The 26,227-nt window shown below is 63.8% G+C and overlaps 2 protein-coding genes across 4 annotated transcripts in view; one reads left to right on the forward strand and one right to left on the reverse strand.

Annotated features, from left to right (window-relative positions):
- Positions 1-389, forward strand: part of NT5DC2 (5'-nucleotidase domain containing 2) — a 42,731-nt gene extending 42,342 nt beyond the window's left edge. The window contains exon 14 of the mRNA XM_070358870.1: positions 50-389. Within this exon, the coding sequence (XP_070214971.1) occupies positions 50-311 (262 nt within the window). The 3' untranslated portion in view covers positions 312-389. The remainder of the gene's footprint in view (positions 1-49) is intronic.
- Positions 316-25,905, reverse strand: STAB1 (stabilin 1). Of its 3 annotated transcripts, none has more exons than XM_070358868.1 (69): positions 25,727-25,905; positions 21,428-21,564; positions 20,978-21,093; positions 20,687-20,772; positions 20,546-20,615; positions 20,057-20,152; positions 19,681-19,791; positions 19,244-19,440; positions 18,913-19,043; positions 18,619-18,743; positions 18,256-18,335; positions 17,935-18,072; positions 17,655-17,795; positions 17,451-17,513; positions 17,062-17,175; positions 16,931-16,984; positions 16,611-16,691; positions 16,113-16,271; positions 15,640-15,702; positions 15,305-15,400; positions 14,973-15,059; positions 14,595-14,706; positions 13,957-14,143; positions 13,761-13,854; positions 13,500-13,658; positions 12,233-12,328; positions 11,614-11,709; positions 11,433-11,480; positions 11,154-11,284; positions 10,887-10,998; positions 10,451-10,528; positions 10,263-10,361; positions 10,037-10,135; positions 9,824-9,955; positions 9,447-9,575; positions 9,252-9,308; positions 8,789-8,872; positions 8,146-8,341; positions 7,934-8,029; positions 7,796-7,841; positions 7,625-7,701; positions 7,165-7,290; positions 6,935-7,008; positions 6,734-6,808; positions 6,361-6,483; positions 6,039-6,086; positions 5,749-5,826; positions 5,489-5,635; positions 4,976-5,116; positions 4,839-4,898; positions 4,451-4,627; positions 4,281-4,367; positions 4,019-4,168; positions 3,860-3,916; positions 3,578-3,779; positions 3,159-3,308; positions 2,970-3,074; positions 2,734-2,841; positions 2,463-2,656; positions 2,224-2,368; positions 2,011-2,144; positions 1,756-1,921; positions 1,571-1,680; positions 1,369-1,488; positions 1,141-1,290; positions 957-1,061; positions 733-879; positions 534-650; positions 316-454 (listed from the first exon to the last, which is right to left on the reverse strand). In XM_070358868.1, exons 1-69 carry the CDS (start codon positions 25,805-25,807, stop codon positions 398-400), a joined length of 7,707 nt encoding a protein of 2,568 aa, XP_070214969.1. In that variant the 5' UTR covers positions 25,808-25,905; the 3' UTR covers positions 316-397. The 3 variants fall into 3 exon arrangements, with proteins under 3 accessions (XP_070214969.1, XP_070214968.1, XP_070214970.1); XM_070358867.1 differs by having other exon boundaries at positions 21,428-21,603; XM_070358869.1 differs by lacking the exon at positions 4,281-4,367 and having other exon boundaries at positions 21,428-21,603.
- Positions 25,906-26,227: the final 322 nt, after the last annotated feature.

A 26,227-nucleotide genomic window follows, 5' to 3' on the forward strand; every position in this document is an offset into this window, starting at 1 on the left:
GGCCCCGCCCCCTCGGGCGCTCCCCGAGTGCCCGTGTCTCCTTCGGCAGGTGCGTCACCAAGGCGCTGTTCAACGCACAGTTTGGGAGCATCTTCCGCACCTTCCACAACCCCACCTACTTCTCGCGGCGGCTGGTGCGCTTCTCCGACCTCTACATGGCCTCCCTCAGCTGCTTGCTCAACTACCGCGTGGACTTCACCTTCTACCCGCGCCGCACCCCCCTGCAGCACGAGGCGCCGCTCTGGATGGACCAGCTCTGCACCGGCTGCATGAAGACGCCCTTCCTCAGTGACATGGCGCACATCCGCTGAGAGTACCTTTATTGTCTGGATCAGGCCCAGCCCCACCTGTCCCGCCCTCCCCGGGCAATAAAAGCCGTCTCCCTCGTGCCTCTGCGTCACTTCACCTCGAGGATCCTCTGTGTGTCGGGGAAGTCCTCCTCCAGGACCGAGTCCTGAGCGGGCGGCTGTCGGTTAGTGTCTGGGCCGAGGCTGGGTCCCAGGTCCCCTTGCCACCCCCCCAACCCCACTCACATCAAAGGGTTCACAAAAGGCCTCGTGGCTACCAAAGACCGGGTTAGGGACGGAGACCAGAGTTGGGCTGGTCCCTTCCTGCCACGGGGAGAAGTCGTCAGCAGCAGCATCTTCTGCCTAGAAAGGCAGGTGAGTTGTGAGACCTTAGCAGCCTTGCTGGCCCAGATCCCACACCTCCCTCAGCCCCCTGCCCAGCTACCTGGAAGGCAGAGAAGCCAAAGCCCGTGGACCGGCTTCGGCCACGAAAGTAGAGGGCTCCGGCCACCAGGCCAAGGACGGCTCCAGCAGCCACCACAGCCCCCACGCCCACTGCCACAGGCGGGGCCTCTGGGGCCACCACTGCCCGCTGCAAACAAGGAGAGCGTGAGGGACCTGGCCGCAGCAGCCCCCTCACCCCTCCTCGCCTGTCCACGCTCAACTCACGGCCTGCGGGGGCGCCAGCAGGGGGCTGGCCAGAGTGTGGATGATGCCATTGAAGGCCAGGATGTCCCACACGATGACGCGGCTAACCACAACTGCCCCTGGGACCTGTAGGGAGACTGGAGTCAGGCCCAGTGATGATCAGTGAGGGCTGGGCCAGCAGGGCAGGAGCCACCTCCAGACTCACTTCAGGGGCCCGAGAACTGTTGCCAGGGCCCAGGTTGCCGATGATGAGGCTGAGGCCCGAGTGCGCAGGAAGCAGGGCACCCTGGCTCGCGTTGGTGCTCAGGAAGGTGGTGTTGGAGGCATGCAGCTCCAGGTCTGGACCGCTCAGGGTCTGTGGGCACAGCACAGCTGTTGTGGACCAAGCACAGCGAGCAGAGTCAGGCCCTGTGCTCCCCACACTCCCCGTTACCGTGTTGTCGGTGAAACCTTCATCGACAGGGACGAAGAGCGTCTTGTAGGTGCGCTCGTCATCCAGGAAGTCCAGAAACTCGAGACCCCTCGGGGTGGCATTGGCGTAGCCCAGTAGCATCTGGGGATGGTGGGACACAGGGTTGTGGGTGGGTTCCCTCCACAAGGATCCCCACTGCACCACACCCCTGGCCCCTGGATACCCCATAGAAGATGGAGAAGTTGGCAGTAGTGGCCAGTACATCCAGCAGCTTCCCATTGCACACGCTGGTCCCATCACCCACGAAGCCATCGCGGCATCGGCAGGCCACGTCTGCAGGGAAGGCAGTACAGTGAGTGAGTGGGTCAGCGGGGAGACAGAAGCGAGCGGGCTTAGGGGCGGCCGTACCTCGCATGCGGAAGCAGTAGGCGTCCCAGCGCTCCGAGAGGTTCTCCCGGGCGCCCAGGCTGACCACGCCCACCTGGCCGTCCCCACAGTCTGCCGCGGGGAAGACGACGGGGTGGGCAGCCGAGCCATTGGCCAGCCAGCCCACAAGGCAGAGGTGGAGGCCCAGCTGTAAGGGGAGAAGTGGAGGCTGAGACCCAAGGCCCAGTTCAAAAGGGCCCCCACAGGCTTGGCTTCAGACTCCCAGGCCCCACATACCTGCTGGGCAGCAGAGAGCTGAAGGAGAGAGGCAAGGACAGCTCCCTGGGCCCCACAAGCCGCCTCGGCCTCTGAGAAGTTCAGGCCATAAGGGCCGCTGGGGGCCTGGAGGTGAAAGACACCAGCTCGCTTCTCTGCAGAGGGGAGGGGTGCATGGTCAGTGGGCCACTACCCGGTAAAGTGAGGGTGCGGGGAGGGGGCGGGGAAGCACACCCTGGAAGTGAAGGTCAGTGCACACGGCGTCTGCGTGACAGGGAGGCGGCCGGTCCAGGCAGCGGTCCACGGGCGGCTCAGGTTCCAGCAGACACTGCAGTCCATCACCCACGTAGCCGGCGTGGCACACACAGCGCCGTGTGTTCTGGGGCAGGAGAGAGGTGGGCACCCTTCGGGGCCTGGGGCAGCCAAAATCGGGGGGACCCCCCCCACCCGGTGGCTTGGCTCCCCCTGCTCACTGGCCCAGTGTTCAGGCAGTCGGCGTGCTCACTGCAGCCCCCGCGGAGGCCATCCTCACAGGGGTTGCGGGCCCGGCAGCTCCAGCCATCGCCCTCGTAGTCTGGCCAGCAGATGCAGGTGACCGCTGTGCCTGCCTGGCTGCAGTTGGCATGCTCGCTGCAGCCACCACGCCCATCCTGGCACAGGTTCACCACTGGAGGTGGGGAGGAGGGTGTTGGACCAGGTAACGGGAGGGGATGGGAGGGGAGTGGGCGCTCCACCCCTGCTCACCTGTGCACGTGCGGCCGTCCCCTTCGTAGCCCAGGCTGCACTCACAGCTGTTGCCAGCGCGGCACACGGCCTGGGGTGCGCAGGGCGGAGCACACACAGGCTGCAGCTCTGTCCCCCAGGGCCCACCCCACACATCCAGGTTAGTGGCTGCCCTCCTGGACTCCCTTCCATCCGAGTGTGCAGTTGGGGCACGCACTGGTGTGTGCAGGGTGGGCACAAGCACAGGGCCCACTCACCCAGCTGCACCTCACAGCGTGGCCCCGTCCAGCCCTCATCACAGAAGCAGGAGCCGGAGCCCCCCAGGCCCTCGTCACAGCGGCCGTGGGAGGTACAGTTGCAGGCTGGGGAGAGGGACAGGCAGGATGGTGTTGGCACACGGGCCAGGGGGGTCAGGGAGCAGGGCAGGGCCAGGCAGCACAGCCTACCTTGGCACAGGGGCCCAAAGGCTCCCGGGGCACAGAGCTCACAGGCCGTGCCGGCGAAGCGCGTGTGGCACCTGCACTCCCCGCTGCCGCTCATGCCGTCCATGCACGAGCCGCGCTGGTTACAGGGGCTGCTGGCGCCGCCAGGGCAAGCTCAGGGAGGGGATGAGGAGAGAGGTGAGGTCAGGCCTCGTCAGGAGCCCCGCACATGCACCCCCAGCCCCCGTGCCCTGGAGAACACCTGGATCCCTAGCCCAGTCCACCAGGTCCTGTTCCACCTACACCCCCACCTCTGCTCAAAACACATTCTCCTGCAGGTCCACTCACCCCAGCCTGACCACCCTGAGCCCCTTGCTGTGCTCCCAGCCGTCTTGGGGGCTGGGAGGCCCGGGCGGCAGAGTCTGCAGCCTCGGGACACTCACCTCGGCACTCGCTGCCGTAGTGACCAGGGCAGCAGCTGGGCTTCCAGGTGGTGGTGACACAGTTGCGGTAGCAGCCCCTGCCCAGGCCTTGGGGGTGACCCCAGTGGCTGGGCCGGGTCCACACACTGCGCAGGGCCAAGGAGTGCAGCGGAGGGGACGTCCAGAACTTGGAGAAGTAGCGCCAGCAGGCCTCAGGGCTGCCCTGGGCCAAGAGGGATCGGGCTGCAAACCTGCGCCTGTTGGGCCCTGCCCAACCCCACCACCTAGTGCCCAGCCCCTTACCTGCTCCTGTGAGCCCGGAGGGCAGGGGGGTTCCAGCCCACAGATGCTGCAAACTTTCTGCGAGGAGAGGAAGGCAACACGGCAAGTCGAGTGGGTGGACAGGACAGTGCCAAGTGGCCTTGGCACCCCCCTCCGCGTCTGGCCTGTGGCCTCCCTCACCAGCCACAGCGGTCGGGTCTCAAAGCGGTCACAGCGGGCACCAAGGCCAGGCGGCTCCAGCAGCTGGTCAATGCCATAGGCCAGGCCCCCCTCAAAGGGCAGGTGTCGCTGCACGATTCGGGCGGCGTCCTCTCCCACCGTGAGCGCGCCCTGCCGGGGAGGGGTGTGCAGTAGGCAGGCGGCGTCACAAGGGTACTGCAGCCCCCACTGTCCAGGCCACTGCCTCCTGCCGCCCTCATTCAAGCATCCTCCCCAGACTCACCGGCCGTGCATGGCTGCAGGAGAAGGAGATGGGGGTCCCATGCATGGTGCGCAGGGGGCCCAGGTTGGGCAGGTCAGATGCCAAGGCCTGAACACATGGAGCCCTGGTTGGAGCTGGGTGGGCAGCCTGAGGGGCAGGCAGTAGGGACCACGCCCTGGGGGTGCACCTACCTCGACGTTGCGGATCACGTGGCCCCGCAGAATGGCTGCCAGCTTGTCACGGTGGTCCTTATGGTAGAGCCAGACCTGGCGATCAGGAGGCAAGGCTTGTAGGGCGGAATCTGTGGGCCACAGCATGGTGAGCGGCCTGTGGGAGGAATCTTGAAGCAGGGGCAGGAGGCCAGCCATCTGGTGAGAGAGGAGGTGTGGTCACAGCCCCGGCCGAGGCCAGTGGGCTGATGGAGGGGCCCGGGAGAGGCTCCAGGGACCCAGGTAACCTTCCCACCAGCCACCTCCTCTGTAGCCATCCCAGGCCGACAGACATGTACATACATGTGTGTAGCCAGGTGTGCGGGCACGTATGAGCACACACACTGAAAAGCTCACACGGGGGCAGTACCGTCACAAGGCCACTGAAGATCTTGTAACCGAAGGTCTCTGCAGCAGCAGTGAAGTTTCTCTGGGGACAGGGGCTCAGTGAGCAGCGAGGTCAGGAAGGGGGTGAGGGAGGGTCCCAGGCCCGCAGCCAGGTCCTACCCGCGGAGCTGGGGCAGCATCAGCTTCCCAGTGCAGCACTTCCGGCGGCAGCAGGACACGGTCGATGAAATGCAGGACACCGTTCACAGCCTCCTGGTCGCTGCTCACCACGCGTGCAAAGTCGTTGATGTAGATGTTGCCCTGGGGGTGGGCCCGGGACGGAATGAAGCCAAGTGGTTGGGGGCCTGGTTGGGCGAATCTTGGGGAAGGAAGTGGGCAGGATCAAGGCAGAGCGCGGGCCTCGCCTCCTGCCCAGGGAAACAGCTGTTGGATTTGGCTGGTGGGAGCCCCACGGACACGGGGCCACACTCAGAAGTCCTGAGCCCAGGACTAGCCCCTGGCTGGTAGTAGGCAGCGTCCAGGGCTGGTGTCATCTCCCTGTCAGTAAAGCCAGCCTGGGAAGGTGAGAGGGTCTTGAAGGCACGGGCGCAGGGCCCAGGCGAGGACCCTGAGAGCAGTGGAGTGCTGGGTCTGTGGACAGCCCGCATCGGGGGTGGGCGGAGCTGGGCCTACCTCCCTCTCGCTGAAGCGCAGCGGATGCCCCGAGAGTGCGGTGGCATAGCCCTCCTCCAGGAGCTCCTGGCTTCGCAGCTGTCGGCAGCCAACAACGTGGTACCGGAACACAAGCTGGCGGTTGGCACGAATGCGGGCCAGCTCGTCCTACAGTGGGAGTCACAAGGGTGCAGGGGCCTCACTGCCACCTCTGTGCCCAGGTAGGGCCCACAGCCCAGCAGGCCCACCCCACCCCAGCCTTGCTCCAAGGGCTGAGTCACCTGTGACATGTTGGTCAGCAGATCTGCATGCGGCACAAAGACTGTGAAAGGCCCGTCCCCCTTGAGGTCCTTGTATTCCTGAGGGGAGAGGGTAACAGCTTGAGTGGGAAGGGCAACTTGGGACCAACTTGAGGCTTCTACTGATTTTCCAGGAAAGACCTGGACTCAGAAACCAAACCAGCAGCCAGCTTCTGACCAAATGAGACTATCAAGGCTCAGAGACAGGTGGGACCTGCAGGTCAGAGAGACCCAGGCTGGACCAAGGATGTGGAGGCCAGCTGGTCACTCACCAGGAGATGGAGGCTGAAGAAGGAGGCGTGCTTGTCCCGAAGCAGCTCCTGAGGCAGGGAAGGCAAGGGTCAGCTCAGAGTTTGGTCGGCCTGCAGTCAGGGCTGGTGCTTGTCCCAGCACCGGGAGCCCAAGGTCTGGCCAAGGCAGAGACGAAAAAAGGAAAGCCAGGGCAGTCTGCTCTGGGATCAGAATGGGTTTCATGGACCGTAACTGGGTCAGGCCCAGGTGGAGTCAGGATCAGGAGCAATAGCCAACACCATGGCTCAGGCCCGTGGGGGGCACTGCCAGGGTCGGGTCAGGGCCCTCCCTGGGCATCATTACCAGGCTGATGCGGGCTCGGCAGGTGAAGCCATCCCCCACGGTGCGGACTGCGTCGCAGGCACAGGTCCTCTGGCCATCCCCTGTGCTTTTGCACACGGCATAGGGGCTGCAGCCTCCGTTGTTCTGCGGTGGGGACAGGAGAGAGGCAGCGGTGACTCCCAGCCCTCCTCAGCCGTGACCAGCCCTGGGGAAGGGGCCGCGAGCTTCCCTGTCCACACCCCAGAGACCCGTTTCTTCCTACTCACACCTGACCTGGTGGCGAAGGTGGCTGTCCCTTCAGAGGCACTCAGGACCCCGCTGGGGCTCAGGAAGGCTGGGCCCCCCCTCCCCGGCCCCTCCCTCTTGGACGCTGGGGGTGCCCTGGGGGCCTGACCTGGGAGCAGGGGTCCAGGAGCACACAGGCCCGGATGCCATCCCCACTGTAACCTTCGCGGCAGCTGCAGGAGACCTGTCACAGATCCCAGTCAGCGGGGCTGCTGGATGGAGGCGCACCCCTCCGAGGGCCTGGTCTGAGGAGCACCTGCCCTGTGGGGGACGGCCCAGCCCCAGTGCGCGGCTCCCCCAGTCATCTCACCTGCTGGGGGCCTGTGGGGATACACTCGGCATGCATGTGGCAGCCCCCATGGCGGATCAGACAGCTGTTGGCTTCTGGGGGAAGAGGCGCTGGGATGAGGGGTAGCCCCTCCGTCCGTCCGTCCGTCTGGGTGCTCTCTCCCTACTCTCAGCACCCACACTCCCGTGTGCCCCTCAGCCCGTCCTGGTCTGACTGAAGCCAGACCCTCAGCCCGCGTCAGCCAGCCTCACCCCGGCACAGCTCCCCGTCGCCCGTGTAGCCGTCCAGGCAGGTGCACGTCCGCTGACCAGGTGCCACGGTCGTGCAGTTGGCGTGGGGGGAGCAGCCGCCATGGTCACGCGCACATGGGTCCACCGCTAGGGGCAGACGGGCCGAGAGAGCCGTGAGCAGGGCGGGGGCGGGGCAGACGGGCCCGAGAGAGCCGTGAGCAGGGCGGGGGCGGGGCAGACGGGCCCGAGAGAGCCGTGAGCGGGGCGGGGGCGGGGCAGACGGGCCGAGAGAGCCGTGAGCGGGGCGGGGGCGGGGCAGACGGGCCGAGAGAGCCGTGAGCGGGGCGGGGGCGGGGCAGCAGGGACCAGGAGCAGGGCAGGCGAGAAAGGGGAAGGCCAGGGGGAGGGTGAGACCCCAGAGGGGACAGAGACTGGATCTAAAGGGCATGGAAAGGGCTCTGGGGCGGTGGAGTGGCTGGACCTGAACAGGAGACGCCATCACCCGAGTACCCCGCGGCACAGACGCAGACAGGGGCTGCAGCCGAGTCCTGCACGCAGCTGGAGGGGACAGCGATAGCTCAGGCGGGCCTGCCGGTCCCCCGCCCTGGCCCCAGCACCCCCGCCCACTGGCCCCAGGGCCGAGCTCACTCACTTGGCATTGGGGTCACACTTCTGCAGGCACTGAGGGCCACTGATTTCTGGGAGGGTGGGAGGATGACGGTTGTGACCATGCGGACCCTGGAACCACCTCCCCAGTGCTCGCCCCTCTCCCTGGGGGGCTGCTCCTCACTCTGGTCACAGCGGAGGCCCTGCCAACCCACGTTGCAGACGCAGCTTCCGTCCCCGCGGAGGCCCTCCTGGCACAGCCCATGGGCGCAGTCACACACTGGGAGCAGGACAGGGTGGGGGGGACAGGCATCAGCCGGTGCCCTGCTCTGGGGTCTCCATCCCCGCTGCCCCTGGCCGGCGTCCCCACCTCTCCTGCTCGCCCCCCGGGTTCACCTCCGGTGCAGTTGGGCCCGTAGCGGCCCAGCTCGCACATCTCACAGGCCGTCCCGTGGAAGCCCTCATGGCAGCGGCACTCCCCGCTGCCCAGGAGCCGGTCCTGGCACTGCCCGTGGCCTGAGCACACGCCACCCAGACCCCCCGGGCACGGCTCACACAGGGTGCCGAAGAAGCCAGGGCAGCAGTCAGGCACCTGCAGGGAGCATGAGGACGTCAGGGGGTGGGAAACCATGGGGACGGCAGGGCCGGGCATCTTGGGGCCTCAGAGAAACGGAGCCTGCCCTCTACAAGCCTCTGCAACAGAACTGAAAGAAGGGCCAGGCCGGACCCCACGGTGGGGGGCGCAGTTGCCCCACTGCTGCCCCAGGGCTTGGCTGGTGCAGTCAGCTCCAGGCTGAGCCCTTTCTCCCCCTCTGCACCCCCAGTCCCTGGAGACGTGGCCTCAGGGACACACACTGGCCCCTCCAACCTCAGCCCTCTCTCCCTTCCCCTTCCTCCAGGCCGTGGCTTCCTGGCTTCATCTGTGTCCCAGCCCCCACCACTGCCCCTGAAGCCTGATCTGGCCTCCTGCCCTGCCCCCCTCCCACCTCCTCTCTGGTCAAAGTGGGGGGTAGGGTGGGGGGCCTATTTCAGGGCAAACCTGGATCTTCTTGGCACACGTGTATGAACAGCCCCGGGAGAAGGAGTAGCCAGACCGGTAGACACAGCTCTTCCTGGGGGTGTCCTGGAAACAGGACAGGCAGAGGGCTCAGCCAGCGGTCAGGGAGGGGCAAGGTGGTGAATGGGCAGACCGACAGACTACAGTGATCAGCGGGTGAGACAGGTGAACAGGACAGGTAGCAAAAGGGTCAAAGAAGGACCGGGACAGACCCCAGGAAGAGAGGGTGGGTGAGACCCAGACGTGGGCCACAGGCTGAGTGAGTCTGGGTGAGGCCTCCTCTGGGCAGACATGACCCAGGCCTCCGGGCCTCCAGGGAAGTCGAGTGGCCCACGCTGTCCAGGAGTCCATGCCCGGGTGAGCAGAGCTGGGCTGGGGAGCCTGGACACCTCAGGCGCATGAGAGCCAGTGGAGCAGGGACGGAATGAGCCGGTCCCCTTCTCACCTCCAGCTGGTAGCCCTGAGTGCAGCGGAATTTCCGGCTACAGTTCACACATTTCTCCTGAGGAGAAAGAGGGCAGAGGATTAGGCAGCCCTGAGGCCGGGGGCTCCAAACTCACCTGGCCTCCTCGGCCGGCTAACAGCTCTCCCACCCTCCCCAGGGGCCCCTCCCGCTAGCCAGCGCTGCCCGGCCTCTTACCCGCAGGGCCTCTGCGTGGCTGTGCAGGCAGCGGCTTGAGCCCACCGTCAGGACCCCCGACAGGCCGAAGAGCGAGCGGCCAGGGGCCTGCAGCACAGGGCCTTCCAGCGGCACATGGTTCACCTCGGGCTGGGGTGGGGGGCAGAGGCTGAAGCCCTCTTCCCACCCCCTCCCCACCCTTACCTCAGGGGCTGCAGGCCAGGGAGGTGCCCCAGATCTGGCGTAACCCCATGGATTAGGGGGGTCTCCCGGGATGGGCCGTCCCTGGACCACAGGCTGGAGGTGCCCAGGTGGGGGAACTCCAAAAGGAAAGGGGTGTTCAGGAGCAGGGTGCTGGGGGCAGGGTCTCCTTTGCCCACCCCCTGCCCAGTGCCAACCTGGCCACTGTGGTTGTAGAAGACAAGCCAGTGGGCGGGCCCCAGGAGGGAGTTGCGGTGCCCCCCCTTGCCCAGGGCCTCTGTGGAGAGCGCCTCGCCCAGGATCACGTGTTGTCGCACAACGTCCGAGTCCTGGAGCGAGGAGGAGACGCTCAGGGGCCGTGCGATGGGAGGCTGGCCCACCCCCGGTGGCCCCAGTCCCGGTGGTCTCACCAGGCTGCTGCTGTTGGCCTGGGCCTCCAGAGAGCGGTTGGTTGGCACGAAGATGGTGTAGGCGGTGGCAGCCTCAATCTGGGGAACCAGCCTGTGGCGCTAGGGGCAGGGGGCAGGTGTCAGGGGTGGCCCGCTCACCCTCAGTCCCCGCCCTGGGAGCCAGCAGCCCGGCCACAGCCAGGGGGAGGGCACCCCTGACCAGACGCCCCCCTCCGCCCGCCCTTACCTGTAGCAGCTCCCGGAAGAGGTGGAAGGCAGGCACCGAGTCCAGCTGCTGCAGCAGCCCCTGCCCCCCCAGCACATCCCTTCTTGGAGGCAGTAAGACCTAGCACGGAGCACGGGAGCTGGTCAGCACGTCCCTGCCCCCTGCCCTGCCTAGAAGCGTCCCTGTGCGCATGTCCCCTCCAGCCATACCTGGCTGAGGACGTGGAGGACTCCATTGGTGGCAAGGAGGTCAGCCACGTCCACGCTGGCATTTTGCACCCAGACCCTCTGGAAGGCAGCAGGGAGAGCTCAGGAGACACAGGCAGATGCTTAAGAGTGGGTATAGCACCAACAGAGGCCGCTGGCCACAAGGTGCCCAACTGACCTGGACACCCTCTGACTCAACACCTACCACATGGGCACACAGACCCTCGCTGGGGCCCAGGCATGAGGGGACAGGGGTGCATATGCAGACCATGATGGACAACCCCCAGCCGGGCACTCATTCCGGCAGCAAATGTGTTCTGAGCACAGCGTCTGGGCTCGGCCCTGGCAGGGCGAGGAGACCCTGGGCTGAAGCCTGCAGCCACCACTCGAATCGACCCCATGCCCATAGGGCCCCTTCTGCCCAAAGCCCACCACATACTCCACTGACGTTGTGAATCTCCCAGCGTACGGTGGGGTTCAGGGTGGATACATTCTGCCCGTGCAGCCGGGCCAGCTCCTCCTCGGACAGGGCGCCCTGGAGAAAATGGGCCCTGGGGGAACACAGTTTAGGGGGGCCGTGGAACCAGGTTAGTGTAACCTATACACTTCACCCCAAAGGGTGAACACATGCCAAGTTGAGGACCTCTGAGGAGGGGCTGGGTCTCGCATGAGAGCCCCCTCCAAGAGCCCAGCCCTGGCCGCCCACCTGACCAGCTGCGGCAGCAGCCTTGGCTGAAGCCAGAAGGCCTGGTCCTCGGTGCTCAGCCGACGGATGGCAGACTCCGAGGGAACCAGGGCTGTGACTTGGCTGTCAGCAGGAAGAGTGATGCCGGCCCCCTGTGCACGCGGTGTGTGGAGGTACAGGAGTCATGAAGGCAGCCACCGCCTTGAGATCGCCGTTCCCAGCCTCCTGGCCTGCCCTCCACCCCCAGCTGTTACATGGCCTGGATGTGAGTCCCCAGCCCAGCATTCCACCCAATCCTACCTTAATCCACTGGTAGAAGACGGAGAAGTGGGCATTTGCCTCCAGCTCCTGAAGGGAGAGAAAAAGCTGAAGTCACCCATCTAGGGCCAGACTTGAGCCCCTTCCCAGGGACCCTGAGCACTGCCCCAGCGCCCTCCCCACCCACGAGAGGACTCCTGTCGGAGAGCAGGGAACCACTCACCTTGAGGATGTCTCCGTAGCAGCTGAAGCCATCACCCCCATAGTCAGGAGGACATGTGCAGACCCGCTGGCCTCCCCCCACTGCCCGGCAGGTGGCCTGGGGTGGAAGGGCAGACACGGCCTCCATTCAGCACCCGATGGCGAGCAGGATAGCACCCCCGGCCATCTCTCCATTCACCCCGGCCCATCCACTTGTCTGTCCACCTACCCACCCCTCTCTCTCCACCCAGTCTGTGTTCAAGCGGCTCCTTTGCTGGGCCTGGCCCTGCCCCCCAAGACCAGTGAGCATTTGACATGGGTCACACTGACCCACCACAGCAGACGGGGCAGCCGGGAGGCCCTGGACCCTCAGGAGAGGCCTGAGCTGAGAGCAGGAGGAGCTAGCCAGGCCAAAGGTGTGGGGCGGGGAGGCGCGTCGGGCAGTGGGGATGGAGTCTGGGCAGGGGTGCGGCCTTCATAAGGAGGCGTCAAAGCTATCTTATGGGCAAGCAGGTGACAGGGTTCAGATTTGGGATGCAGAAGGATCCCAATCCTGACCGGAGACAGGACACTGCGGGGGCCAACCTCCCCCAACCCAGATGCCTCCCCTGGGCACGGAGACCTCTCAGGGCCCCCCTCACCAGATCATGGCACCCCCCGTTGCCCGCCCGGCAGGGGTCAATGGGGCTGCACACGTAGCCATCTCCCGCGAAGCCCAGCTTGCATGTGCACCGGCTCTGGAGACGGAGAGGTTGGGGGCGGGGAGCTTCATCGCACCAGAAGCCCAAAACCCTTTCCTCCCCGACCACTCAGCCCGCAACGGGCGCGCGCCTCTGGAGAGGCCTGTTCAGACCCCGGAGGAGCTTCTCCCAGCCCCACCCTCTGAGGGTCATGTTCCAGTGCAGAGACTGAGGCCCTGAGGGGAGACTGGCTCTCCGGAAGAATCCCAGGAAGTGATGCTGTCAAGAGGGGCCTCCTGTGCAGCCTGGGGCCCGGCCAGGCTGCTGAGGTCTGCAGCCCGCGTCCACATTGCAGGGGAGACCCCCCGGATCTCAGCTGCCCCTCTCTGCGTGTTGGGGGCACCTCCAGCTGCTTACTCCATCCTCAGCTCTGAACTTGAAAGCTCCTGATGGAGTTCACATCCAGCTCTCAGGTCACCTGAGTGCCTCTGCTGAGGCCCCATGGGTGTGGTCCAGGAGCAGAGGGAGCCCATGGGTCCCTGCGCCAGCCCAGACCACCCAGAGGCTGACCTTGACACAGCCAGGCCTGGCCTCCTAGCTTGCATGTTCGATTCTTCAATGCTAGCCAGTCTGCGGGCTCACCAGGCCTCACAGGGAAGGTTTCAGGTTCTGAGATCCTTTGACTGGATTCTTAGACTCCCAAGTCCCAGAGCTGGATGTGCAAGAGTCTACAGATTTCGGGATGTCACTCTCCTTGGGCAGGGGTCTCTTCGAGCTTTTGCTCAGTACTGAATCCCTACATCTAGAACAGTGACTAGCATGTGACAGGTACCTGGTGACCTGTGGGAAACCAGCGAGCGAGTGGATGAGCTACTCATCATAAGACAATGGCCCCAGAGGCCAGTTAGAGCAGAGAACTCGTGGTTTCTTGGTTATGAGAGTCCTCACCCCTGAGAGGCAGGAGTCACAGCCTTCTGGTCTGGGAACAACACTGCCCTAGACTGGCACCTTCCTCTCAAACTATTGTAACCATCATGTTGGCGTCTAGCACCTGTCCGCTGCTTTCAGATTGTACAACTCAACATTTCAGAACTGGATTCGCATCGTGTCTGAGGTTTAAGACCCTGAGCTTGAGTTCTTAGAGTGGATGTTGCTAGAGTCAGATGAGCTGGGGGGAGAGTCCCCCACGCCCACCCCACCCTGCTCTCTTGAGGCCTGCCAAGCTCACCTGCCCGGGTCCCACATAGCTGCAGAGGGCGTCAGCATGGCAGCCGCCTCGCAAGTCCAACTCACACTCGTCAACAGCCACGCAGACACGACCGTCCCCACTCCAGCCTTTGTGGCACATGCAGTGGTGGGCGCCCCGGGCCCCAGGGACACACTCAGCCTGTGAGAGCCATGGATAAAGGACTCAGTGTGGCAGGCTGGGGACAAGGGAGTCCTGCCTCTAGCCCATGGGTCAGGCCTTCAGGGCAGGGGCCAGGCTCACGTTCTCCGAGCACCCGCCGCGGTCTGGGCGGGAGCAGGGGTCGCTGGGTGTGCAGGAGAAGCCGTCACCCTCAAAGCCATCCAGACAGAGACACCTGGGGGTGGGTGAACGAAGGGCCTCCAGTGAGCCTCAGGGAGCTCTGAGCAAAGCACGGTCACGGCAGGCAGGGGAGCAGACAGGGAGCCCACGTCCTCACCTGGAGACACCCCCCTGGTTAACGCAGCGGGCATGTGGGTGGCACTGCTGGGCTTGCTCCGTGGACCCACAGCTCACCGTGGACTCATTGCAGAAGCGGCCGCTGAAGCCTGGGGCACATGTGCCATGCTGGCACACCCCCCCACTGCCCGGACGGTTGTCACATAGACCGTGGACACAACCGCAGTCTGCAAGGAGCAGACGGAGCAGGGAAACTGAGGCAGAGGCATGGCTGGCTGGGAGCCAGGATGCAGCTGGGCAATGCTGGGACTGGAGCAGCCAGAAAAGGTCTGACTGCAGGGTCACAAAGTCAAGTCATCCCAGACTCGAAAGGAGAGGGGAAGAAACAAGAACAGAGCAATTCGTTGCTTACAGTCACCCTATTCTAGCTGCCCTGCTCCCAACACCATCACAAAGTTCTTCTGTGTGTCTGACCTAAACCCTTCATGCTTTAGATTGAACTGTGGTTGTCTTTCCAGCATGGATCAGACACCTGCTTGTGTTTCCAAAATCTTCTCCATGATCTGTGGCCTGAACCCTTTTTCCTGAGGTTCTATTTCATGTCTTGGGAGTCCCCAGCCCACCTTGCAAGCAGACCCTTTATCTCCCTGGCAGGGGGTCTTGGCCAGGACCACCCACCTTCCTGGCACTGGTCTCCATGCTTGTTCGGGTTGGAGCAGATGTGGCAGGCGATGCCCTTGTAGTCTGGGAAGCAGAGGCAGGCCCCGCTGCCCTGGACCCCATCGCTGCACTGGGGGTGAGCAGGAGGCAAGAACAGTAGCCGGGAGGTGATTATCCACACCCTCTCCCCTAACACCCCTTTCTCCCCACAGCCTAACTCTGCACTCCTGCTCCTTGCAGAAGACCTCCTGCTGGAAGAGACCATGAATCACAGACGCTGCCAAAAGAACCAGCCCCCTAAAAGGCACCTGGCCCTGGAGGGTTCACGGGTGACTTCTGCTCAACCTAGGCGCCCCTATCCCCCGACCCTTCATGCCAGGGCAGGAGAGGACTCACGTTGCCTTTGCCATAGCAGGGGTTGGAAAAGCCCCCAGGACACTGTAAACAGTCAGGCCCAAAAAACCCTTTGCAGCAGCCAGGTTTCTGTAAGAGAACACATCTGAGGGTCTGTTGGGAGCCACGCTGACCCCCAGGTCCAGCTGGCTTCTGCTCTCTGGTCCCATGTCTGCAGCAGGGGGTGGCCGAGGCCCCTCTGGGACACCTTTTCCACCCTTAGGATGTAGCACAGCTCTCTGAGGATGGCAGCCCACCCAGCCATCCTGGCAGGTGCCCCGGGTGCCCCAGTGCCCCGGGTCGCCAGGGAGCGAGCGTCCCATGCCCAGGCTCACCTGGATGGTCTGGTTGCAGTAGTAGGCGCAGCCCTTCTTCAGGACGTTGAGCCCAGTAGGGTCATGGATGTAGACACACTCCTCAGGAGAGATGTCCTGGGTGGGCCGGGCCAGGCTGGTCAGCAGGCAGGGGTCCTGGGCCGGCCCCCTCGCCAGGCAGCCCTGGTCAAAAGACCTCACCCCCACCCCTGGGCCAGGCACTTCTGCTGTCAGCGGAGCTGTGCCTCCAGGGCCAGCCGAGTCTCCCAGCCCAGCTTCCCCACCCTGATCCAGGGCAGAAACCTCACTGGGCAGTCAGGAGTCAGCCCCCAAGGACCGGGCCAGGGGATGCTCACCAGCTTCACGCTGTTGGGGGGGCACGTGCTGGTGTTCAGGGCTTGGCAGTCCACACAGGAGCCCTGGGCAGGGCAGGGGGAGGAGAGGAGAAGGCTTAGTCATGGTTTATTTATTTAGCAAACCCTAAGATGGTGGCACTGAGCCAAGACCTGAGATAGGAGAAGAGTCACCACAGGAGGGGGCCGGGGAGGCGGGGAGGGGGCGTTCCAGGCAGAGGGAAGAGGGTGAAGGCCTCGTGGTGAGAGAGCTCGTGTGAGAGCAGCCGAGGCCTGGGCGGGGAGGCTGGGAACAGGGTGGAAAGGCATGAGTGATGGCCAAGGGCCTGTCAGGAGGACTGCTGAGAGCTGGGTGGGGGACATCCAAGCCAAACTGTGGGGCCTACGTCCGAGCCCCAGAGCCACCCACTCTCTAGAGGACTAGACAGAGGCGCCTCTTCTCCCCGGAAGATGGCCCCCACACGAGTGGCACTCACCGCCACGACCGCGTGCTGCTCCTCGTTGCAGAGCTTGGGCAGGATGGGCAGGATGGTCGGGGGCAGCAGGACGCCCTCCAGCATGTGGATCACGCCGTTGGCAGCCAGCACATCTACTCTCCGCAGGGGGACCCCCTCAGGTCCCAGCAGGATGCGCCCCTGTGGCAGAGCCCAGAGTATACCCTCGGCCTGGCTCCCCTCTGCACTCATCGCACTGTCAAGGCCCCCCTGCCGGCCACCTCGTCACTGCCCCCCGGCAACGTCTGCCCTGGCAGAACCGCTCCAGCCTCCACTCCCTGATCCATGAGGTTTCTGCCACACGGAGCCCCCCGTTTGCTGGGACCAAGGAGAGGAATTTGGGCTGTGCCTGCTCCCACATGACCCCCACAGGGCCTGCCTGGGCTCAAAGGGCTCAAAGCACAACAGCAGGTCCGAAAGAGGTTTGACACTGGCTGGTCATCACCAGCCCCTCCACTGGTCCATCCCTGTGGCGCTCACCTCCTCTGAGATATTCACAGCCAGGATCTGGTTTGCCATGGTGAGCACCCGACCCTTGGAGAGGAGCTTCTCAACAGTCAGCTGGGGTGGAGGAAAGGGTGGCCTTAGGCCGGGCACTGGCCACAGCTTGGGGCCATGCCCAGTCCTGCCTAGGTGACTTGCGGCTACCACCTTGGTCCCCAGACTTTTCCCTGTGCTGTAGAGTCCAGATGGCAGTGGGGAGGAGGAGGCAGCCCAGGGGAAGACCGGCCTCTGCAGACAAATCCTCTGAGGGCCCAGAGGCAGGTGTCAGCTGGCCACCCTCCCAGAGGACCTCTCACCTGGCCGTGGTTGTAGACGTGGTACCTCACCAGCTCCTGCAGTTTGGAGAGACCCTGGCAGGAGAGAGGGGTCTTGGCTGCTCAAGGCTCTGGGCCCTATATCCCCAGCCCCCTCTCTCTCATGAGCTTACCGCCGTGAAGAGGTAGACCAGGCGGCCATCCCGCAAGCCATCCACTGCCTCGTTGCTGGGGGCAAAGACTGTGAAGGGCCCGGGCCCATCCAAGAAGGAGGGCAACCCGCAGTTCTGTAGTGGGGAGAGAGAGGTAAGAGGCCAGCCCTTACCTCTAAGTCCTGCCTGGGCCCTGCGGCGCTCAGTCTGCAGGAAACGCCACCAGGAGTAAGTGGGAGACACTGGCAATGGGTTCACGCTACCACAGCTGCAGGATGGGGATGGGCAGGTTCTGGGACAGGGGCGTGGGCCAAGGCCCGTCCTACTCCGGAAACCCAGGTCACTGTGCGGCTACATTCTGGGCACTGAGGGATCCTGGCCCAAAAGATCAGACTTTCCCCCAGACTCACCTCCAGGATGGTTTCAAACCGGCTGAACACCTCATTGGAGGCAAGGATCTGGCCGATGGTCCTCTGTAAGAAGGCATGAGCATGAGGGCCCAGAGGGGAAGGTGCTCCGCTCCAGCCCTGCCCAGAGCTGCTGAGGGCCTTCTCTGAACTCAGCACAGGTCAGAGGTCATCCAGTGGCACAGGGCTGGGGGAACAATAGCTTACCTTGGGGTCCTCAGGGAGCTCTGGTGGGGGCTGCAACCGCAAGGCAGTGACGACGTGGAAGAGGCCGTTGGCTGCTGGGTAGTTAGCCTTGTGGATGGTGAATGTCTGCTGCGGCTGGTCTTGGTATTTGTAGGTATATTTCTGACGAGACATGAGATCATTGGCTCAGACTCCAAACATCCACCCCTTATCCTAAGGCTCTGTCCGCCTCCACGCCTCCTCCTGGGCTGTGTTCCCCACCTGTGACTCCTCTGGTCTCCAGGCCGGGGCCCCTGCTTACCCTGAAGCGGCTGAAACTGACAGTGATCTCCTGCCCGGCCAGCGTCCACCACCGGCGTGGAGCCTGGGTCCCCGCCTCCTCCAGCATGTGCTGGCCGGCGATGATGTGCTGTCTGCACAGCTGCTGGGCGACGGATGCCTGCGGGCACAGGGGCAGGGGTGCTGAGTGGGCCCAGGGCAGGCGGTCCTCTATCGTGCCACCCCACCCAAGCAATGGGAGGACAGGGGGCCTCCCAGGGCTTGGTCCCGAGTGCGCGGGTGGTGGGCACGCTCTCCAGGCCCTTCAGCCTGGGGCGGGTCCAGGGAGGAAGCGGGAGCTCACGTTCATAGTCCTGGAGGAGACGAGCGGTGCCAGCACGGTGAATGGGCCCGACGTGCTGAGGATCTCCCGGCAGCCCTGGTCTGGGGGCAGGAGGGGGCACGTCAGAATGGGTCTGGGAGGCCCTCAGGCATTAGTCCTGGGTCTTGGAGCATTGCTGGGGGGCGGGGGGATGTTGGGGTAGGTCTCGGGTAAATGAGGACATCGGCATCTGGGGGGCTAGCTCCCACCTCCATCATGCACCCCAACCCAGTCCATGCTCTGCTTCTACAGCTCTTGGGCAGAGAAACAAGGCATCTCCGGAGAGTCCACCCAGGGTGCTGGGTGTGAGGGGTGGGGTCTCTGGCAGGTGGCAGGGTCACGCACCCAGCATGGCAAAGGTGACTCTCAGCCGCAGTAACATGCTCGTCTGGCTGGCCTTCTGCACCTCGTGGAGCAGGTGTCCGTAGCAGGCACGCCCGTCCCCCACCTCACCCTCCTTGCACACACAGCTGGGACATGGGTAGAAACCAGTCAGGCTGGGGGCCATGGCCAGGCTCCCCCTTCCAACCTTCACCCACCATCCACACAGGCCCTGAGGTTCGCACGGGTACACACTCGCCCCGGCCCAGCAGCCCTCTCCGCTGTCCCTGGGGCCCAGCCCGAGGCCCCCGTGCTCACCTGGTCTTTCCATCAGGGGTCACCTGGCAGGTGGCTGAGCGGTCACAGGAGAAGGCGGAGCAGTGGGCGAAGCAGCCCGCGGAGCTGTCGTGGGCAATGCTGACCAGGCCTGGCTTACATAAGCAGGAGGCCTGGCCCGCCCAGCCGGGGAGGGTGGGGTCACACCACGTCCATGAGAACCCAGAGAGCTCCGCTGGGCCCCCACGGCCACCCTCCCAGACGCGGGCGGTCATCCTCCTCTCATTTTATAAATGGGGCAGCTGAGGCTCCCAGAGCCGTGACAGACCCACAGCCAGAGTGAGTGGGGGAGCGCTGGGGGCCGCCAGCTCACCTGGCCGGGCTTCCTGTACAGACACAAGGTGGAGTTGCTGGGGCAGCCGCCGTTGTTGGTGGTGCACGGGTCCTGGGGCAGACACACCGTCCCATCCCCGTGGTAGTTCTCAGGGCAGCGACACTGGGCCTGCCCTCCAGGGCCCACAGAGCACTGGGCAAGCGGGGAGCAGGGTGACGGCCGGCAGGGGTCGGAGGCTGCGGGGGCACAGAGAGAGCCCACATGAGCCGGGCCCCCAGGAGCCCCGCCCTCTGCAGCCTCTAACCAGGATGGCCCAGAGACGGGTGAGCAGACCGATCCACACTTTGGGGACGGGCCCTATTTCCCTCCCTCAGGGACAGCTCTCCCTCCCTGAAAATGGCCAGATTGTACTCGCTGCTTTAAAAGGATGCTCGCCCTGAGCTGGAGCCCCGGCCTCCTCTAGACCCCTGACTTACCCCGGCACTCATGACCCTGCTGCGTATAGCCAGGCAGGCAGCTACAGGAGGGGGCCTCTTCAGAGCACTGGGAGTTCCGAGGACAGTTCAGGGCCTGGCAGGCGAGCAGCTCTGAGTGGAGAAGGGAGAGGATTTATTGCAGCAGCTCCAGGTTCCAGGCTGGGGAGGAACACTGGAGCGAAGAGGCTCTGCCCACTCTGCTGTGTGACCCTGGCCAGGGCCCCACCCTCTCTGGGCCTGTGGGCGGTGAAGGTTTCAGATGACACCCCCTCCCCCAGCCAGCTGTGAGCCTCTCACACTTAGAAGGAAGCCGGCTGCAGGCAGAGGTCCCATCCTGCTCTGGCTGGTGAGGAGTGCCAGCCCAGCAGCTGCTCACCCTGGTCACAGTGGGCTCCAGTGTATCCAGCGAAGCACAGGCAGCTTCCATCCCCGCGCGGCCCGTGGCGGCACACGCCGTGTACACATCTGCACACTGGGAGGGACACGCAGGGAAAGTGGGATCCCGGCCCCCCCCCGGCAGGCACACGGGGATGTCGAGCCCCTGCCCTCTGCATCTCCAGAACTCAGCGCCCGCAGGCACAACCTCCAGATGACAGAGGCGTGGGGCAGGACCACAGGGGAGGTGGGAGCCCAGGGCAGGCACCTGGCCTAGTCTGGGGGCTCAGGGAAGGCTTCCTGGAGGAGGCCTCCAAGAACAGCACGTGCAAGGGCTAGAGATGTGACCAAGCAAAGCTCGTGTCCCCAGAGGAGACGTGTGAGGCTGGACGGCTGAGAGGGAGTCTGACAGTGGTTGGTTGGAGGGACTGGGTCCACACTGGCCCCCAAGTGGACACCGGCCCTACCCTCCTGCTGGGCCAGCGCTCACCTGACTGGCAGTCAGGCCCAAACCGGTTGGGGTCCCGACACTCCTGGCAGGCTGAGCCACTGAAGTTCTCCTGGTGGAGAGATGCACCAAGTTAGTGCAGCCCCTCACGATCACCCCCACCCAGTGCCACCGGGCCCTCACCTGGCACACGCAGGTCCCATTCCCGTCTAGGCCATCCAGGCAGGTCCCGTGGCCACTGCATGGGGTCTCGGCACCGCCAGGGCACTCTGAGGAACCCCCCCCACACACAGAACTCAGGTCTGTCCCAAGGACCCCCAGTTCGCCCAAGCCCAGCAGCTCTGGGCAGCCCCAGATGTGGTCCCTCCCCTGGGGGCAGCCGAGTCAGGTGGCCAAGCTGTGCATTAAATGAGCCAGATGAAGGAGCATGCCAGTGGGCGGGGGCGTGAGGAGCAGGGCTGGGCACCCCCATACCATAGCACTGGGACCCCCAGTAGCCCGGGCAGCAGGCCTTCTGCACCATGTCTTTCCAACACTCCAGGCTGCAGCCGCTCATGGACAACAGAGAGTCCCCCAGCTGGACCTCGTATCTGGGGACCAAGGATGGGCAGGGTGAGGTGAGGACTGCCCCCTGCAGCCCCCGGCCCAGCCTCCCACCCTGGGTTCCGTGGCTCTCACTACTCCCCCATCCCTTCCCTCCTGGCCCCGAGCTGAGCACAAGGCCTGGCCCGCGGCGGACGCTCAGTAAATAGCGTCAGGCCTGCCTCCTGCTCCTTTCTCCCTGCCTACCTGCCTCACTGGAGGGGCCAAGAGATATGTAGATGAGTGAATCCCTGCCCTCACTCCCCAGGCCTGCCAAGCCCTCTTGGTCCCCTGCCACCCCACAGGACACCCCTGGAAGCAAGCGATGGTGGGGATGCACACCGGCAGTCCTGTGAGATCTTCTCCGGGAAGGCCCGAATCCAGCCCAAGGGACACACTCGCTTCTTGATGGCGGGGCATGGGGTGCAGGGTATGTGAGTGACGAACTTGGTCTTCACATCGCAGCGTTTGGACCGGACCTGGCCCAGGGGCAGGGTTTGCAGTGAGGGGCCTGGACCCTGCACACAGCCAGGACTCGTGGTCACAGCGAGGCCGAGCACCCCTCTCCAGGCGCTGGTTCCCCATCTGTTCATCGAGGAGGTCCTGAGTCTGGGGGGGCCCTGCCTGTCACAGGCTGTCCCCTGCCACAGTGCGTCCCTATGTCCCCAGCCACGCACCTCTGTCTTGGGGCCCGGAGGCACACACAGAAGCCCGAGTCTCTGCCTTCTGACATAAAGGGCATCTGGCGTTTTCGTTCCATTCTGGGTGATTCAGAGGACGAAACTGAACCCCGGGCAAGTGGCCCTCGCCGGTAGCCACTCGGGGACTTGAAGCTAGACTCTCAGCCTAGTGCCAATTCTCACCTTTCATTTAAACACAAACGCTAAGTGACAGAGATACACTGCCACACCATGCCCCAGCCCCACGCAGGACGAGAGCTTCAGCCACATGCCGCGGGGCTGCCCGTCCAGCTGGCCCCCTGCTCTGAGCACATCCCTAGCTCTATGCTGACCGCCTCCGCCAGCCGAGGGCCCTGCCTGCTCCCTCAGGTCAGAGGCCCAGCAGCCGGCACCATGCCTGCAATAGACCCACACGAGCAGGCGTGTGGGAGGGAGTCTGAGTTTGAGCCAAGCGGCCCCAAGCCCTGGTCCAGGCCTAACCCACAACCCCACATGCCAGCTGGGACCCAGGGGGCCACTGCCCATCACTAGGCGGGCAGTGCTGGCAGTGAGGGAGCTAGAAGGACCCATCCCGGGGAGGCAGCTGTTGAGTTGGGACCTGCAGGATGCATGAAAACTGATCAGAGGCAGTGCTCCTGGCAGAGGAGACAGGAGAGGCAAAAGCCAGTAAGTGGGAAGAAGCAAAGAGCCGCGTGTGATGAGGCAGAGACAGGCAGAGGGGCTCGGGCCAGGCCAGCGCGGGGAGGTAGAGTCCGGAGGAGCGCCGGGACTCACTTGTGTTTTCAATGGGTCCTCTGACTGCTGCATGGAGAACAGAGCAGGGCCCAGGGAAGAGAGTTATCCAAGTGCCAAGAAAGCCCTCGAGTCCCACCTGCTGGCCTGTCACAGCCCCCGCAAGTCCACCAGCACCGGGGCTACCATTATGGCAACAATGTTCCAGCCTTCTCCAGCACTGACCCTGAGCGACACTCCGGCTGCCAGGGGAGAAGAGACCCCAGGGAGGAGCACTTTGATGAGGAGAGGCTTTAGGGACTTGAGGCCTGGCCTGGAGACGCTGAGAAGTTCCCATCTGAAAAATGCTGAACACACTCCAAAGGGAGTGAACCCAGAATCTCTTTTTCCTAGAACACATCACAGATGTGCAGCTCCCCAGGCGAGAGAAAAGGAGAAATAGCGCCTGAGCCCTTTTCTGGCAAACATGAAGGGCCCGGGGCCTCTCCCCACTGCTGCGATTTGGCCTTTTCCGCTCCCTCTGTGGTCTGCAAAGAGGGAAGTTGCTGTAGGAGGCCTCAGGCTGGCTGTAGGCTGGATGCTGTGGTCTCATTCCCCATCCTGACACTCGGGCTTTGCTGACCCAGAGAGCAACTAGGAAGTTGGGTAACTCCCAGCCAGGCAGCTGCTGGCTCAGGGCAAAGGCTTGGCACGCAGCTGGTTCCCCTGAGGACCACCTGGCCAGCCAGACAGCTGCCAGCACCATCACCAGGGGCCTGGGGACCAGCGAGAGGGCACCGTCCTTACTCCTGGACAGAGGGGGTTCCATTAAGTAGGGCACGAGTTACCAGTACGGGAGGAAGCTGGAGCCTGTGCCCTGCTGGTGGAGTGGATACACATTCAGGAGATGTTGCATCTGTAAATCGGTGATGGATGGATGGATAAACCAGTGACCAAATCACACCTCTCTGGGACCTACCAGAGGTGGGCACTCAGGCCCGCTCTGCCTGGCGGCCTACAACCTCACCACTCATCCCACTGGGTGGAGTGCAGCTGGATCCCAGCCGAGTGCTGAATCAGATTCCCTTCTTCCCGAGGGCATCTCAGGACCCGTCTGAGCCGGGCGGGCACTGCCCCCCTCCCTGTCCTAATCCAGAACTGATTCTGCAACGTCTGCTTCCCACAGAGACACTGCTGGGGAAGTTAAGGAGACACGAGGTGTTAAGCTTGTTGAGACAAGATGAAAGAAATTCCCCCAAGCTGGGGTCTAGGGCCCAAAACCCAAACTCCCTCAAGACCAAGGGATCTCCAAACTTCTCCTTGTTGTAGATCAATGTCCCTCTCCCCTCAAACCCCAGCTGAAGCCTGCAGATTTCACTTGCATCAACATGTGCCCAGCAGAAGGGGCACTGGCAGAGACTTGAGTAGGCAGGTGCTAAGCCCCCTCCTCCAGGAAGCCTTCCCTGACTCACTGCCTGAAACTCCATCTGGCAGAGTCCTACTCCTCACTAACTGTGACCCAGAAGTTATCCGTCCCCTCAGAACTTCAGTTTCCTAAGGTTCACAGTGAGTCTCATGCTACACAAGATGCGGAGAGTGCTGAGAGGCCAGCGTTGACACATTCCTGACAAAATCCCCAGGGCCTACTTCCCTTGCCCCGGGTGGCTGAGCCCCAGGCCCAGAAGGCAGATTTACAGGTGATCTGTGACAAGAAAGGGCCTCCCAGATGGTGCTAATGGTAAAGAACCCACCTGCCAATGCAGAAGACTAAGAGACACGGGTTCAATGCCTTGGTCGGGAAGATCCCCTGGAGAAGGAAATGGCAACCCACTCCAGTATTCTTGCCTGGAGAATCCCATGGACGGAGGAGCCTGGTGGGTTACGGTCCATGGGGTCACAAAGAGTCAGATACAACTAAAGCGACTTAGCATGCAGCACACATGTGACAAGGAAAAACTCCCAGCCTGAGTATCCCCCCAAAGACCCCTGTCACAAGAACATGAGGTGACCTTTGAAATTCCCTTGTGTTGTACACATGACGAAACTGAGGCAGGGAGGGAGCCAGAACCACTTGCAGGGCTCAGCATGGCCTGAAACCCTTGGCTCTGCCACCATCTCCCTAACTTTTTCAGCCTCAGATCTGCCCATCCCCAACCCTGACCTGGCCCTGAAGCTGGGGAGGCCCCTCTCCCCGCCCCTCCTCTGAGGGACCACAGGCAAATGAGTGAGCCCCATGGTGGCACGGGGCCTGGGTCCCCACCTGGTCCTGCCTGGCAGTGGGGCCCTGGGCAAGTCCTTGCCCTCTTGGGACCTCAGTCTGCCTGTCAGTGATTCGAGGACTGTCACCACGCCGAGGGTAGGGGGCTCTTACAGAAACTCCAGTCGGGATAACGTCCCCACAGCGGGGCCTGGGCGGATCTGCAGACAGGCAGTCCGAAGGGGGCTTGTGCACGCAAACCCGAAGCCGTGCCTCCGGACCCTGTCAGCTCCTTCCTCGTAGCCGAATCGGGACTCGCAGAGCGTGGCTCTGGAGCAGGACCAACCTGTCTCTATAATCCCTGGGCCTTGGCTGCCTCAGGTGGAGAACAGGGCCCGCTGCTCGGGGACTGGGAAGATTCGAAGGCATGACGTCCCTGTGCCCAGGGCTGTGTACTTGGCGAACACAGGGTTGTGTTATTAGATGTGAGGGTGTGACTGGTGGCTGCTGTTTGCCCAGGAGGACTGGGTATGCATAGACCTCACTGTGCCTCTGGGCACTCTCAGGGCAGGACACAGGCACACACACAGGTGCACACACACCCAGCATGCCTACACACAGCCTCTCAGACTGTGAGCCTCTCAAGTCTGTCAGCTCCGCGAGGTTGGGGGTGATCACATCTCCCACCCTCAAGCCAGGGCCAGAGAGAAACCAGGCCTTATTCCAGGCAGGGGGATGGGCCTGGCTCCATACCCCTATCCCTCAGGCTGGGGAGCCCTGGGAGAGCTGCCCACACCACCTGGCTGGCTAGCCAGAGACAGGAGGGAAGGCTGAGCTTCCCTGCCACCCCAAAGCATTGAAAACACAGACCTCAGCCTGGGGAAGTGGGCACAAGAGCCCAGCCCTCCATCCGGCTCAGAGAAGGTCAGACAAGCAGCAGCTGCCGTGTGTGTCACCAGCCCCGTGCCTGCTCCACGAGCACACCCTCCCTGCTCCCACCATGGCCAGGAGAGCCTGGATATCACGCCCCACCGATGACCAGCTCATACTCACTTTCTGCTCCCCAAAGAAGCTGGGGCCTGCCAAGCAGAGAGCCAGGAAGCAGAGCAAGAGGTGGCCGCGGGGCCCTGCCATGGCCAATGGCGGCTGGCGGGCACGTTGTCCGGGACAGAATCAGGGCAGCGGTGTGGGGAACGAGCTCTAGGAGGCAGGCACTTCACTAGCAGGCAAGACAGGGCGGGCAGGCGCTTTAAAAGCAGCCGGGAGGCCCCGCCAGCTCCCCCCCACAGGAACCCGCCAGGATTTCCTCCTGCATATCAGCAGCCTGCAGGCGGAAGGGAAGGTGCTGGCCACTGACCCCTGCATGGATGCCTGGGCCCTGCTTGGGACTTCCTGGCCCGGGACCCTCCTCCTGGCATCACAGCCTCCAAGCCCACCATTAGCCACAAGCCTGGGGTGTATCAGAGTTGGCAAAGCCCATTCAGGGGCAGATGCAGACAACTCCCCACCCCAAGCACCTACAAGCCCAGCATGTTTCATTCAGAGGCTCTGGGG

Source organism: Bos mutus, chromosome 22, assembly GCF_027580195.1.
Source record: "Bos mutus isolate GX-2022 chromosome 22, NWIPB_WYAK_1.1, whole genome shotgun sequence".
Classification (NCBI taxonomy): Eukaryota; Metazoa; Chordata; class Mammalia; order Artiodactyla; family Bovidae; genus Bos; species Bos mutus.

What these genes read in the sequence shown, in the direction of transcription:
- STAB1 (XM_070358867.1), bottom strand. Translation starts at nt 25,807, where the DNA reads ATGGCAGGGCCCCGCGGCCACCTCTTGCTCTGCTTCCTGGCTCTCTGC. An exon ending in GCCACGCAGAGGCCCTGCGG is followed by an intron (nt 9,309 to 9,446) that starts GTAAGAGGCCGG and finishes CTTTCTCCTCAG; the next exon opens with GAGAAATGTGTGAACTGTAG. An exon ending in CGACGGGGAGCTGTGCCGGG is followed by an intron (nt 7,009 to 7,164) that starts GTGAGGCTGGCT and finishes CTCTTCCCCCAG; the next exon opens with AAGCCAACAGCTGTCTGATC.